Source organism: Tyto alba, unplaced genomic scaffold, assembly GCF_018691265.1.
Source record: "Tyto alba isolate M040663 unplaced genomic scaffold, T.alba_DEE_v4.0 Super-Scaffold_42, whole genome shotgun sequence".
Lineage (NCBI taxonomy): Eukaryota > Metazoa > Chordata > Aves > Strigiformes > Tytonidae > Tyto > Tyto alba.
The window spans coordinates 29,374,427-29,390,595 of NW_024881318.1; the positions used below are offsets into that span (position 1 = coordinate 29,374,427).

Below are 16,169 nucleotides of genomic sequence, written 5' to 3' on the forward strand. Positions count from 1 at the left end.
GTGTCATCTGCAGATTTGCTGAGAGTCCACTTAATCACTTCTACAGCCTCCCTATCAGATTCAGCTGGTATATTCCTTCCAAAAATAGCTGATGCAGTTCTACTGCTTTTAGGAATAGTAGTTATACAAATTATAGACTGTGAATGAACTAGTCTTCAGTTGCGTGTTATAGTTTCTGCAAGTGTCAATTATTGTAACTGGTAGAAAATTTGACTCAACAGCAATGGTATCAATTGTAGTGTTTCAGAATGCAGCTTTTGAATATTCTTTGGTAATACACTCCTTGCTAAGGTCTTTTTCTGAGTTTCCGTTATAATTTGGCCAAATTCTCAATTATAAAAAAGTCTGTAATTCAGTCCCCACAGGTTACTGTCCCCTACATTGTTAATTTTTTATGTACATCATTATTTGGCAAAATGGAACATTGTACAACTGAATATATTCTAGATTTTTGAGAACTTGTCATGGTCCAGGGTCTTCAGAGGTTATCCTACTCAGAGCAGTCAGATTGCCATATTGCTTTAAAATTGTTTGAAGAAAGCTAGCAGTGAACGTTATACAAAGATTTTTAGTATGACTTGTAAAAATTGAAGTTGCTGATACCTCTTGTAATCTCCTTTATTGGTAAAGGCATTCCTGATCAGATTTTCTGTGATATTTAGTCTTTATCTTAAGAATTTAATTTACTTTTTATGATCCCTTAGATGTAATGTGATTTATACTCTGTTTTGAAATTCTTGCATTCATTTATCATTGTCTTGTATGCACTTTTTCTTTGATAATTCTATCGGAGTTAAAGTTTTTAATTTTCTTACTGCTCATTCAGAATGCCAATTTTATCTGCCCATAATGGTTATTGCCTTTGAATCTAAATATGTGTCTTCTATTTCATGCACATTTTGGGGATTCTTCATGTGCACAAGGCAGGACTCAAAGAGCCTCTCTTTTTTCCTGGAATATACCAGTCCTTATTCTAATATGAATTCAATTTGCTTTTGTTTGCACTTTCTTTTTTGGTATCTAGACTCATGTAAAAGGAACCATACTAGCTTACTTACTTACAAATCTGGTTCAGTTCTTTAAATTTGCCATTGTAACACAGGTTGCATGAAAATAGTTCCTACAGTGACACTTCATCCACTGCACTTCATTTTATTATGATCAATTCTACATTGTCAGCAAGTGTCCACTCAGTTTTATTTTGCTTAATCATTCTCCTTGTTAACTAGTATCACAAAACACTCAGTGATGAAGGCTGTCATTACAATGTCCTCCACTTGAAATATTCCAGATTGCAGTTTTTAAATTTTGAGAATTGTCTTCTTATTTTAATATCTGTCAAAACATTATCTAAATTAAATTAATCTTTAGGATTGTGCAAGACCTTGAGATATGAGAAGTAGATGTGTTAACCTGGCTTTAAGAAATTAGGCTAGAAAAAATGACTGAGATGTCATGTCAAATGAAGGTTGACACAAAAAGCTACAAGCTAAAGTTTAGGCATTTCAGGGGCATGTGGCATAATGGTGCATACTCAGAGCATTTGAAAAAGCTTTCTCCATAAGGAATTTTGATTTCTGAAGTAAAAAAACAATGAAAAATGTACAGATCTCTTCCCCATACCATTCTTTTGAAACTTCAGCTTGCTTGATTGCTGAACGAATGGTCCATGTGTCAGATTAACTCTTGAAATGTAGGAATACCTCTGTGATGGTTAACAAATGGTAGTTAGGCTTTTTCTTTGTTTTAAACATGGGTACTTTGAGAGAAATAGTTACTCCCTTTTTGTAATCTAAACTAAAATTAGAATTATGTTGAACTCTTACAGTAGTCTTTGTTTTGATTTCACCTTTGGTCATGTTTGTCTTTCCTTCATCTGTCCTTACATCATGAGTTTGCTTGCATAGAAGCTTATCTTTGCACCAATGTTTTTTTTTTTTTTTTCCGTTTCAACAGCTGTACATTTCATACAAGTTGATCAGGCTGTGAATACTACTTGTTACAGTAGTTTAACACTCCAATGCATGACTTTGGCTTAAATCTTACAACAGCTTGCTATTTAGAATCTTCATTTGAATGTACTAAAGATTAGGTTACAGACTTGAGAGGGACTGTTTAGAAGGTGAAAAAGTGCAGAGGAAATGTTTAGATATTTCTCTTATTTATGAATGAGCTGTTACTTTTAACATTGTATATTGTATATTTCTTGAAAAATGAAACAAGTGTAAGTATTTTTAATGCAGACAGCAAATTACTCATGAATATGCATAATTTCAATGGAAAACAGATGTTTTTTCATGCTGTTCCTCAATTTGAAAAGGAAAATTACAACGTGCAGCTTTACTAAAAAGCAATTTCAAAAAAAGTAAGCAATAGGATGATATTTTTACATTTAGGACATTTCTCTGACCTCTTTTTGCTGCTTATAACTTGATTCTGGAAGCTGAACTTGCATTACTTAGTAGGGTGGTTTACATCTTTGTTGCCAAGTAAACAGAATTCAGTTCTGCTGAGCATATTTTGAAAGCTGATAACATCTTTTACAATCAATTATTTATGGCTTTTTCTTTTGCATAAATGCTTTTAATATTAATAATTTGTTTTGTCTTAAACAGAAATTGTAGTTGCTGAAAGTGTTGTTGTCATTAAGAAACTGCTGCAAACTCAGCCAGCACACCATGGTGAAATTATTAAGCATATGGCCAAACTCTTGGATAACATTACAGTAAGTATTTGTGCATAGTGTCTTATTTTCCTTGTTGACTGATAAAAATCACACCATGTTCTTTGATTCTGGACCATAAATGGAAAAAGATCTATTAGAGAAATACAACATAATTTTTTATTTTTGACGTAAAATATAATATTTCATGAATATTATATTCAAGAAAGAAGAAGTAGAAGCTATCAGATGGTATCCATTTGTGCTTTAGATCTGGGAAGCTATTTTGAAAGAGATCCCTAGAAATATTGAATATTGCTAGTATCATTAGGCCAAGATGAATAGCAGGTTTAGAATGTGGAGTGGGTAAATTGAAATTAAAATAACAGCAAAGCAGCAGGCAGTTTTTCAGCCCCTATTCCTACTGATTTGGGGTGGGGTTTAAAAAGTTTTATTCTAAATCTTTTTCCCTACTCTCAAACCACTTGAACTTTCCCTGGTACCAGACACTGCTGTAAGTGTGTTGCAATGTTTCTTGAATTCATTTTTCTCTTCTGGGTTTTGTGAAATTTAACAGTAAAATTTTCATTATTGACTAATATGTATCCTTAGATTAAACTGATGTTTAGGTATCTCAATATTTACTTCCCAAATTCTCCTCACAGTCCCAGTTATTGATAAAACATTTAGTGGTCTATCCTAAATTATAGTGTAGGGCTGAAGACGATTAGCTACCTATTGCATCATACCCCAAAAATGACAGATTGTAATCTGTCAGTAATTATTTTTCTGTAGGTGCTATAAATTGGACAGTTTAGTGTCATATAATTACACATTTATTGATTATGGAGCAGTAAATAGTTTCTAAATCAGTGAATCTTCTATTTTCTGTAGTTGAATTTGGCAAAGTTTAGGATATTAAAATAAAAAGGAAATGTGGTCTTCTTAGTTCATATTTACTGAACAGATTGAATACATTTTTAGCCGCTAAGAGCTGATGATCAAACTGATGTAAAGAAAATGTATTTCTACTGGATTGCTTATATCCAGAACCAGAAGAAGCTGTAAGGTACTGCTGCTAATTACATATGAAATAAGTATTACCTGTAATCACCTGTGTTTACAGAAAATTTGTGCACATTTTGATTGATAATTAAAATCTCATGAATTGTGTATAATCTTATTATACACATCTTCTTTCACTTTGACAAATGAGTTTGTCATCTTTTTTCCAGATATTGTACAAGAGAAAGTAGTTGTTTTCTATATATTCTGTTTAACACTTCAGAGATTTATAGCTATTTTATCAATTAATACTTCTGGGTAAACGTTTCAAGTTTTAAATACAGGTAAATTTTTTGGAAAAGAAGATCCTTTTTTAAGTTGAGTAAGGGGGGAAAAAAAGACATACTGTACTTGAACTGCTTTGATGTACTTTTCCAGTAATGAGGTTGTACAGAATATCAGAAAAAGGTAAATAGTAGAACAGTCTGTAGAACAGAGCAGTTATAGCAATAAACTAAAAATTAAAATCTGAATCTGAATCGTGCTTCTTATTCAAGAAGGAAGTAGTGATAGTGGTGCTGTGGGCTTTCCACAATAATTGTTGTACATCTTCTTTTACATTTTTGCCTGTAATTTTTTAATAATAACTTCCAGGAATTTATCTTCCTCAGTATGTTTAGGACTTTGGAGTAAAGAATACATTTAGAAGAAGTTTGTTTTTATAGTTTGAATGCCATATCATTATCCTGAAATAACTTGAACCTATGATGTTTGAAAATGGATGTATTCATTCACAGAATCACAGAATGGTTTGAGTTGGAAGGGAGCTTTAAAGGTCATCTAGTCCAACCCTGTAACCCTTTCAGACACTTCTGAAAAGGATAAGCATATTTTTACACATTTAGAAAGGTGATACTTGAATTATGTAATTTCAGCATTTAGTAAAGCATTACTGGAATTCCTGAGATCTGCATGTGTATTTTAAACATTGATATTACTATGGCAGGAGTGGTTGTGAATAGACATAACACAGTTGCCTTGGGTTTTGTCTGCTATAAGGCACAGAGACAAAAAGAAAGGATTCCTTCTATTATATTGACATACAATATACATACATACACACTTTTGTACACATATATTTTACACAGATTTTTTTTTCCCTGACCTCTTCTGTTGGGGAAAGTATTTCTGGACTCATTTTTAAATTGGGATTGAAACTTAAGAGACCTACCATATTCCCCTATGTCTTTAAAAGACTCTTCCATTTGGACATAGGAGAAGCAGCCAAATTATATGGTCTTGAATGAATTTGAAAGTAACTGAGGGTGGGGGAGTGTGGACAAAGAAATCATTCGTGCTTCTTAGAGTTGAAATTAATACTATGTAAAACACAACCAAAAGCGTGAACAGAATTAAATACAATGTAATAGAAAAGCACTTAAGGTAAAAAATAAACTTTTTGATTGCTCTGTCATGATTTAGTATAGGTAAATGGTGAACACTTAGCCACTGAAATAAAATCAGTGTAAACCAGATGGAATATATTTTTGGGTTGGTGACTGAATTTATTTTATTCATGCTGTTATAAATTTCACTTGTGTTAGCCTGACATTGTGATTGTCAGTGGTGAGGTGCCTAAAATCTTTTGTAGCAATGTTTCTTTCAGGTTATCCAGTATGGAATTTACTCATTCTTGTCTTCATCTTTTTCATCCACAGAAGCCATTTAGAAAGTGTTACGATGGATACTAAGCTAAATTTATCCGACCATCTATAAGAATTATTAGGAAGTTCAATTAAACACTACTGACCTCTTGCAGGCCACCAACTCATTTACAGTGCAGTTTAGGACTAGGTTCATTTCAGTTTGCCCTTTAATTGATTGTTTCTTACATGTCTGAAAAAAGTGCTTATTTTTCTTCCTTTGTTTTTGTACGTCATCATTTGTACCTTAAACTTTTATCTCAGATGTGCCCAGGTAAAGACCTATGAGGTCTGTTCTGTGTCTGATGCTTGTTGAGTACCTAGACCTATGTATAGTGCAGCTTGATCTAGCTGTATTCCAGATACTTTCCTCCACACACTTTAAAAGTTCTAACAGAAATGCATGTCTGATGATGTTCTGAAGATATTAAACAAGAGAATAATTGGATCTCTTTAAACTTCCATTTTTTTTAAATCATAAAAATGTTTCCATTTTGCTGTTAATGTGTTAATAATGTCATCATGCTTTACAATTTAATGACTTGGTAAGTTGTGGGTCAGAGATCTATGAAGTACTAGTTTGTGCTACGTTTTCACTCAGAGGTAGGCTGAATTAGTTTTGTGTGTATAGTTTTCAGAGTGACAGAAGTTTAAAAAACATGCATGTGAGAAAGGACCATGTAAAGAAGAATGATAGTGGTTGAATCCAAAAGTCCTCTTAATTGAGTGGTCTCATCTTCAGCCGAAGCAAAACCTGGTGGTTTAGGAAAAGAGGTTTAAAGATAAGAGCAAGTTCGTTGTGATGCATCTTCAATTTACCTTCTCAGACACTGAATGGAAGCTTGAGTTTGCTATCCACATCATCACACTTATCTAAAAATTCTCATCTCTCCTCATATTCCATATGCCTGTTCAGCCTTTCCCTCTTCTCTTTGTCTTGCCTGATATTTATGTGGTTTTTGAAGTGAGGTGACCCAAAGTGCACACAGTTGTCAGAGTATGAAGGAGAAATTTTATGCAGTGACATAATGATATTACTTGGTTTGCATTTTTTATCTCACTTCCGTGGGGTGGACTACCTTTTGATTTCTGCAGAACATTGACTTAACAATTCTACAATTCTCTGAAAATATTTATGGTTCCAAGATACTTTTTCCCTAGAAATAGTTTGGGGTCCATCAGTATATGTAGAATATTTTTTTTTTAAAAAGTCCTGTTATTATTGTTTCAAGGCCAGCTGCATCATTTATGCCCATTTTTTAAGTATCACTGATAAGTCATCTTCAACTGTTCAAGCTCTGTTTTAGTTTTGATTACCTTTGTGTCAGCAGACCGTCTTCTCACTAGCTAGCTCTCTTCTAGGTTACTTGCAAATCTGTTGAACAATATGTTCTCCACTGTAAGTCCCTGTGGGACATCTGATGATTGCCTTCCATTGTAACTGGGTTTTTGTCTTTTCTATTATATAGTCCTTTTTTTTTCAGGAGAGTGCCTTTCCACCCTGTAAAGGATGACATTTTAAAAGATGTTGTGAGAGGCTTTTTCAGAAGTTTTTAGAATATTCTCTAGTCAAATATGTGTCGTACAGTCTACTCTTATCTTTCCTTCAAAACATCTGTGCTTCAGAATTTGTCTAAGTGCAGATACTTGCTGATTTAATCCGAATTAAGTTTTAAAGTGAATTGGTTAGACTGCATTGACTAAACTGGATTAACATAAGACACTTTTGTTTACATCCAAAGGATGCCTTTTTAGATTTATCTTAATTCATTTTAGCAGTGAATGAATGTAAATCAGCCTAGCAAGAATTAGCTCTGCGTAAGAATCATAGAATGGTTTGGGTTGGAAAGGACTTTAAAGATCATCTAGTTCCAACCCCCTGGCATGGGCAGGGATGCCTTCCACTAGATCAGGTTACATCAAACCTGGCCTTGAACGCTTACAGGGATGGGACATCCACAGCTTCTCTGGGCAATGCCTTAGTGGTGTTCTAAATTTATGTATTTCCTCAATTTATGATGGTACATTATACCCAGCAGTGATTGCTTTCTGGGTGATGGGAATCTTGTAGATCTGGTATGATTTTTCTCCACACTTTCTCTTGTAGAACTACTAAGGTAGGTTCATTTTTTTTTCCTTTGATAGCTGTTGAATTCTGACATCCTTGATTTTCATTACAGACTTATTCCTAGTTCCTTCTAGAATATGAATAAAAACATGAGAGAAGTCTGAAGTGTTTTCTAATCTGGAGATGTAGAGGAACACTTGATAGGATAAACAGTTGCGAATTTGGAGGAAAAGATGCATGTAACTTTGAAGAGCTTAGTATGTGGGGAAAGACATGTCACTTATGGAAGCAATTAAGAATTTCTAATCGCTGGTTTAGGTTGTTATTCTTGTTACTAGAGTAGGTTACTAGGAGTTTTTGACACTGCTCTGTCCATTCATCCAACAATAACAAACTTAAGTTCCTCTGCAGTATTCCTACTTAATACTGCTTATTGCTATGTTACTGATACAGCTTCACAGCAGGTGTGGCTTGCTTTCTTTAATTAAGTTCTCCTTTTCCTCAGTGTTGGGAAGGTATCTACCAAGGTGCAACACTGTTATGTTCATATTAATTTCAGTTCTGCAAGCTTCAGATTCCAGTAACATTCTTTTCCTTAGGATACACTTTAATATTGTATTTTTAAACCTTTATGTAAGTAATGCTTTAATGAACAATTTTCATAATTTTGGTTGCTCTAGTTTCTGTAATGCTTTAGAATTTGAAAGGAATGCATGTCTTTTGGGACAGTGTACACTGAATTTGAAGAAAATATTCAGTTTGAATAAAACACAATTTAGACAAAACCTGCACACTTTATAAGAGGTGGCAGTCATTAGTGAAGATCCTTTTTAAAAGGAATTTTATGTGTAGAGATTCAAATAATGGAGGAGTCCTTGAAGGTCTTCCATTTGAAAACAAAATAACAACACTTGTCTTTTATTCCTGTACTTTCATGTGTACCTTTTCTTCTTGCTGCCAGTCTGACATTTCACATCAACTTCATCCCTCTTTCCATTTCGTATTCCAAGTAAAATTTAAAAAATTATTAGCTGTGCAAATTTTCTTCCTGATGTAGAGAATTAGAACTCATTTGCAATTCGAGTATCTCCTCATTTTGTGATAAATGTGGATAACCAGAATTGGTGATTTTAAGTTGTACTTTAGCCTAGTTTGTTGTGTAGTAAGATTAGAGATGAACTACAATAGTTTTTTAATTGTGCTGCTTAGAGTGATCTGTAAAATCTTTGTCTTTCTCTAACTGCCGTAAGTAACCAGAGTCTTGCTTTAAGGGGAGAGGGTCTGGCTGATTTTTGTTTTTTAACAAGTTATTTATTTTCTTCCAGACAGGTAATGGGTTAAAGTAGAAACTGCCTTCTGGTATTAAGGCTTAAAAAGTGCACTTAACCACTTGCTCAGGGCATATGGAATAAAACATCAGGCAAAGTAATTTATAATCCTGTTTTCCTTTGAGGATAAGTCAGAGCAGGGTTGAATAATGCAAGTATTATTTCCTGCATTTTTGTCAACTCAGGGTCCCTGTTCAAGCTATACTGGAAAAGCCAATAAAGGTATAGAAGTGGCTTCATTTCTTGTTTGGTGTTTTGAATACCCTGGAAACAATGGCTGCAGGATCATGCACTTGGTATTACATGGTTGAGGACTGGAAGACTTAAACAGGGAAAAGGAAATCTGAAAATATTGTGTGATTTTGACCCCAAATGAATCCAGTGACACAGAAACACTGGGTTCATCAGTTTGACATACACTTTTCATTAAAATGGCTTCCGCTCAGGTTTTGATTCAAAAAGTCTCTAATTGATACGGATTCTTGTTACACAAAATTGTTTAATATATACACTATTTACATAGTAAGCTAAACACCTGGTTAAAGGAAGAGTCTCACAATAAATTTCATATGTCTTCCATTGTTGCTATTTTTCAAATTAGGCTTTGTTTAGACTACTTATTTTACATTCTAAAATTGGTTTATTACTCTAATAAATACATTTTACAAACTGGGAAAAAACTTCAAAGAGTAAACCACTGTGCTTAAATACACACTGTTTAAATGTATTTAAATATATTTCATTGTGGTTTTAAAGTGTAGTCCTGGGTTGGACTAGGAAAAGTACAAAAATGATGTTTCTCTTTCTTAATACTAATACTGAAATTGGTCTGCTCTGTGAGCTATTTTTGCTTTATGAGAAGACAGTAATAGGAAAAGTGATGTTTCTAATAGGCTGCAGCCCAAACTGTGGTACTTGGTGATTTCCTGTAGAATTCTAATATTTTAACAAGTCTGTAATGAAATATTTTAGAAAAATAAATCTAGCATAACTGAAATCTGAAGTTGCCTATATATTCCTATTTAGAGGTATCTATCTGTACAGCAGGAAACTTGAACTGCTCCAATACTGGAAAATTTAATGTACCACTCAATTACTATTCTTTAGCCCAATTTAAAATAATAGATTGGGAGTGAGGTCTTAATGCAGTGTAACCTTTGGAACATTAGAAATAACCTCTTTTCCTTCTGAAATCAGTGTACAGTAATGGCATCAGTCTTACCATTTTGCTGGCGAACCTATTCTGACTGCATTTAAAGTTTTTATATTTAGCCATTTTTCAGTAGCTTGTTACCCCCTCTCATACTGTAAATTCCAAGACCATTTACATTTTTTGCCAATTCACAAGAAATGTTAATCTGTATTTCAATCAGTATTCATATATATTTATGTATGTTAAATCACTGGGTTATACCACAGTCCATACATTATGTTACCTTTACCTTAAATATGTTTTCCATGTTTAGAATTGGCATTTATCTCTGGAGGGGATTTTGTTGTTGTTTTTGTTGCTGGACTCCTGTATTTTGATTTGCTGTGACTGGTCACTTTCTCTTTCAGCAGAGGCAGTCCTCTCTTTTCCCTGTGATGTGCCTTTTTATATTTGTTGGTATGTGTATTTGCAACAATGTGATGTATAGAGGCAGATATTATCAAGTTTTTATTCAAAGCTGTTCCAAAACTTTTTTGAGCAATAAAACAAATTTAATCATTAAAATTTCTTGTGAACATGGTTAGTATTCCTTTATTATGGCTTAGTGGACCATCTGTTAGGGACTGCGGACCACAGTTTGGGAATTGCTATCCTGAACCTTGGTAGTTTACTTGCATTTGTTACTTTTTATTAATGTAACTGGAAAGCAGTACTTTCAAATTTTATGTGTATACAGGGTAGGATACTTGGTAGTTGGTTCCCCTCATAATTCTGAGAAATAGATATTCATATATGAATAACTGACATATGCTGGAAAAGTAATTAAAACATATATAAAAGATACTAAGAATTAGTGCTTTGGGAACCACAGTGCTGAATTTCTAAAGCTTGTTTCTCTTGTGAATCTTATCTAAGGCAGAACTCACTCTGTCTTAAGTGTAAGCTTATTAAAAAAGATCCCTGTATAGTGTAGAGAGTAATGGAAGGTGTTAGTACAAATGGGTTTTACTTTCTTAGAAAAAGCAGCAAAGTTAGCTGAAATTGCAGTTACAGTTGGAAGCTTTCTTTTTTTTTTTTTTTTTCCTAAACTGCAGTCAGTTGATTCATATAACAGTTATGTTTCTTCCCTAATATTTCAACATCTGTTGAACAGGAGTCTGTACAGAACATGAGAGCACCACAGTCTGTAGATGCTATGCAAGACATGCTTCTGCCTGGAGGAATTTTCTCATCACATACTTTATTCCTTCCTCTTAAGGAAGAACAGTGTTTTTAGGGAAATATCTAGCACAGATGCAATTTTTAGTTTTTAACACCATGAATATCGACTAGCTCACCTTTGAGAACAGTATGCATATTTTATTTAACTCATAACTACTTCTAGCTAAACTCTGTGTGGAGCATGATCTTCTGGTTCCTTCTGTGCTTTTCCATTTTGACAGTGCTGTGCTTTTGAAGTCAGCACCATACACTGGGAGTTCATCTAAAAACTGCTACTGCCAGTTATTTCAGCGAAACAATCAAATAGCTCCAAAACAGTAAGATGTGTGTGAGGTTTCTGGTTAGTGTTTTCAGTTAAGGGGTTAAATCCTACTCAGAAATTGAGAACCCTAATTTTGAACTCCTGTGTCTCCAGAATTCTGTATTCAGCTGGCCTTGGACTTCTCCAAAAATGTGAATCTTACTGCCACAAAATTTTAAATAAAAATGAAGGAAAGATGGCAGTAGTCTTAAACAAATTATTGTGCTTTTAAAGGATTTTAAAGTATGTTGGAAAACATTTCTGTATGAATATAGTCACAAAAAAAAGCACTGTTTTGTTTCAGCGTGGTGTTTAGTATAACCTGGTGGCAAGAATTCCTAAGCACACTTTGAAGGCTTGGATTCTTTTCCGAACTTCCACCAGCCTGTACTGTGAACATGAACACATTGCTTCTGCGTGCCTCTGTTTTCATTCCTGCTGTTTGTCTTGTCAACTCATAATGCATTGTTTTGGGGGCAGGGTCTATCTTACATTTGCACGAATATTCAGTCTACCACAGTGGCTGTATTGAACAGTATTTAATATCAGGTCTGTGTTCCTTATATGGCGGTTGTCTTTAAACAGTATTTTGTTTAACTTGTTACTGAACACAGACATGTACGAGTGTGCAAGTAGTCTTTGTGAATGTGTTAACTTAGAGTGTGCAATGTTTTCTCAGGTTCCGGTAGCCAGAGCCAGCATTCTGTGGCTCATTGGTGAGTACTGTGAACGGGTTCCCAAGATCGCACCTGATGTTTTGAGAAAGACAGCCAAGAGCTTCACTAATGAAGACGACCTTGTAAAGTTGCAGATCTTAAATTTGGGTGCAAAACTCTATTTAACAAACTCAAAGCAGGTAAGCTTAAACTCGGAAGTGGACGTTTCTAAAGTCACAGTAGGTTTTGTACAGTCTGCATAGATCAGTGGTGATTTATGTAAGTAACCAAAACTTGTCCATAGTATTCTGTGAAGAGAAGCTGAACATCAGTTTTCAAGAACAGACTAAATCTAACCATAAGTCTTTCAGTCTGTGCTGGATTGTAAATAAAAATGTAGTGCTGAGATCACTCTTTTTTACCTCTTACTTTTTTAGGGAAATTGTGGATTTTTTAAATTCACATAAACAAGAAATATTTGTAAATTGTATTACTAGTATCAGATAGGAGATTTCCCAGATGTGATTTGCTGTTTTCTGGATCTAAGACCAGAATTTCCAGGGGAGTACTGTCAATTTGATCAAGAAGCTGCTCATGGTTTTTTCAGCATATCTAGATCTAAAAGGAGATGCCAGTAAAATAACATCATTAGTCTTTTCATCACTTCCACCAAGTGCTCATCTTAAAAATAGTAACTACTTTCTTTTTTTTCTGTATTTTTTAGTATTTTACTTTACCTTGTGGTTTGATCATCTCTGGTAATAAAGCTAATCTAAAAATGTCAGATAGTACAAAAAGGGGAACTTAGATATCCAGGAAGCTGACAACAACTGTGAGAGGTGCCAGCTGCCTCATGCTTCTCAATGATAGCACTGTGAACTTTGTCACTGTCTGGTTGTGGAATATAGCATCTTGACACAAATTTTTCACTGTAATTCCAACTATTACTGTAAAATGTTGTAAAATCAAAGATTTTTTTTTTCCAAATGTAGAGAAAATATATTGTCTGAGATATATATGTTTCCCTGGGCTGCTAGACCCCTTTCTGTACAGCAACCAACACAACTTGGACAGCACAGGGTCTTAGACCTCTGCAGCTGTGGTGCCTTCTTGTTCCTTGATAGCTATATCCAACTGCAAACTTGATCTGGCAGAGACTTCATTTTGTAGAGCATGTGGGAGATGAACTGTCTTGCCATGCATTTAGGTAAGAATGAATGCTTGTGCTTTGCTTGTACAATCTAAAATTGGGCAGTAACAAAAGGTGACTTCTTTTTGTCAGTGATCATCGTAATGAAAATGCTGACTGAGCTAAGCCATGAGTAGTTTGATTATCTACATGTTTTCCTTTTGGCCTATTACATAGTATTTATCAATTTGCCATATAATTAAGTCATTTTGCACTATTTTTTCCACACCATATTTGGCCAAAAATTCACTGTCTACAAGGAGATGATGAGTTCTGTGGTGCTCTTTTTCCAGTTTGACATCTTGATACATTTTAAATCGTCATTATAAGTGTTGCGTAACCATTTATTCAAATACAGTAATGATGATAAAGCAGAAGAAACTGTCTCCTAAGATGCCTACTAAATGACCAAAGGGTGTTTTACTCTTTTAGTTTTAGGTTGTGAAAAAGTAAGTTGTCTTCTCAAGTGGTCAAACTATTAATATATAACATTCTAACAGAGTAGATTGATGACTTGTCTTGATTCAAAGCACTTTCCAAACTAGACTATGATGGTTTTGCCTTTCTGAGCAGGCAACACACTTCCTTTATCAACATCCTTATTCCCAGGAATAACTCTTCTTTACTGACTCAGTATTAAAACATTTCTTTCTGGATTTACTTCAGTTTCTAGAAAGTCCAGTCATTTTTCTGTGTAATTTCTCCAACTTGAAGGCAGATCTTGTACACTGGACTGCTCTGTTGGCAGTCTGTTTTCTCCCTCCATGTCCTAACCCACTATGTAATACTTTTTTGAATCCTTTGTCAGTTTCATCCAAAGGCAATGGAGTTGTGAAAATCTCAAAGATACAATGTCACTTTATGTAAAAGTATTGGTAGAATAGCCAGGAGAGTCTCAACACCAACTGAAGAAACAAGAAGAGTTCTTTCTCCAAGTGAGGGAAAGACAGGTAAAACACATCTGTTAAGTCTTGTTTGGAGAAAAGCACAGAATTCTGGAGGAAATAAGACTGTTATGTTTTTCCCTTTCTGTAAATATATTATTTTATTTGCTGATAATTTGCTTAGGCATATGTTCAAGCACTTACTGCAGCACATTCTCAGGAATGCTTTTTAAGATTCAGGATTTTCTATAAGAATTTCCATTCTCCTTTAAATCCTGTGATCACCCCGTGAATTTTCAAAGGCTGTTTATAATTTAAGGAAGAGTTTCAGGTTCAATCCTGTCTGGATAAATATGTAATAAGAACAGGCTTCCCCTTTTTTCATCACTTAGGGACATAAAAATCCTTATGAATGTGCTAGATAGCTGTCTAAATGGAGCTCATATAGGAGAAAGTGTTATGCAGAAAATGTCATCTAATTGCCTTAGCTGTTTCTTGCATATATCAGGAATTAAAAAGAGATTTTGATGGGCTTCTGTTGTGTAACACAGTAAGAGTCCCACCAGCAAAAATCCTGAGTAGTCCTAGTGTGTACACAGATATGTCAAAAGTGGTTTAGCACAATAGGCTTAAGTATCTAAAAAATCAAGTTACTGCAAGCTAATGATATCAAAGAATGGATTGATAGCTGTTTCTCTCTCATTGTAGAGCTTCCTCTGTTTGTGATACTTTTATTACAAAGCTTTTAAAGGGGGGATCTAGCAAAAGTTTAATTGCTGCTAATATAGGATAGGCATTTCATTCTTAAATAGAAGTATTTCCACTGGAAAATTCCAGAAATTATGCTGAAGGATGACTTGAAGTATACTTTTCATATTAGCCAAACCAAAACGTACAAAAAATAGTAATAGATTCTAATAGTGTGGGGATAAATTGTATTATGCTTATATAATGAGCATGTCCAGATAACAGGCAGTGTTGACATATGATAATAAATGTATTATATCATATGTCAGAATATTTTGTTTTACTGTTCTATGAAGCAGTCATGGTGTGCAGATTGTCATTTTTCACCAAATTAACATTCTTTCTCAAATAGTTTTCAGCTTCTTATGGATAGTCCTGTGTTGGAAAAACTGATGTATATTCATTAGTTTATTTTTTGTTTTTTTTTTTAATTAAAATTAATTGTTTCTATTAGCTACCTCCATGTAAAAAAGCTTGGCTACTTGTTTTGTTGCTTTGCCATAAGAGAAGAAAAAAAAAAAAAAGGTGTTTTCTTGCTGTTTTCATGAAAACTATTTATACTATATATGATGCTTGCAAGGAGATTTCTTGCAGATATGGAGCATTCTTCCATATACATTTGTTGTGTCTTTATCTGTATTGGGTGATATGGAAAAGATGTGTTAGGGAAGAGGAAAGAGAGGAGGAAAAGGGAAAGGATCATGGGGAAGATGGTGCCGTTAAAGAAAATGCAGTCTATCAGGATTGACTCTTTATCTAATTCCGTCACCTCTCACTGAAAAAGTGCCCACCATGATAGCAAGGCCCTCAACTTTTCCCATCCCTATCGCAATTCACAAGCAAAGACCACTGTGTTTTATGATCCGTTCTGCTGAGCTTTCTGCCATGACAGCAAGGAGTCTTGTGTTTTACAGAGGAGAAGTGATGGCAAAGGCTGCAGGAGGTATCTCTCATTTAGTGTAATTCATTCTACCTGGGAACCTTCCCTTCCAATTCCATCTAGATTGAACAGCATAAGTCCTGCATGAGCGCAGATTACGTATGCTCTGTCTGATGCAGTTGTTTAAAATTTTATACTCTGATACAGAAATAGTTTCCAATAAACTGTGAAATACATATGGGAAAGTTTTACTTTTCCCAGAGCTAAGATAGTACCTTGAGGGAAAAAATACCTGTTCACAGAACCATCCTTGGGTATCAGAGAGAAAAGAGAAGCAAAAAAATTTTTCACCTAAAGGGTTTTTTTATCTAT

General features: G+C 34.3%; 1 protein-coding gene across 4 annotated transcripts in view; it reads left to right on the plus strand.

Annotated features, from left to right (window-relative positions):
• Positions 1–16,169, plus strand: part of AP3B1 (adaptor related protein complex 3 subunit beta 1) — a 160,730-nt gene that overhangs the window by 73,944 nt on the left and 70,617 nt on the right. For all 4 annotated transcript variants that reach the window (XM_042804700.1, XM_042804698.1, XM_033009138.2 and 1 more), the window contains 2 exons: positions 2,616–2,725; positions 12,121–12,297. In XM_042804700.1, coding sequence (XP_042660634.1) covers positions 2,616–2,725; positions 12,121–12,297 — 287 coding nt within the window. The remainder of the gene's footprint in view (positions 1–2,615; positions 2,726–12,120; positions 12,298–16,169) is intronic.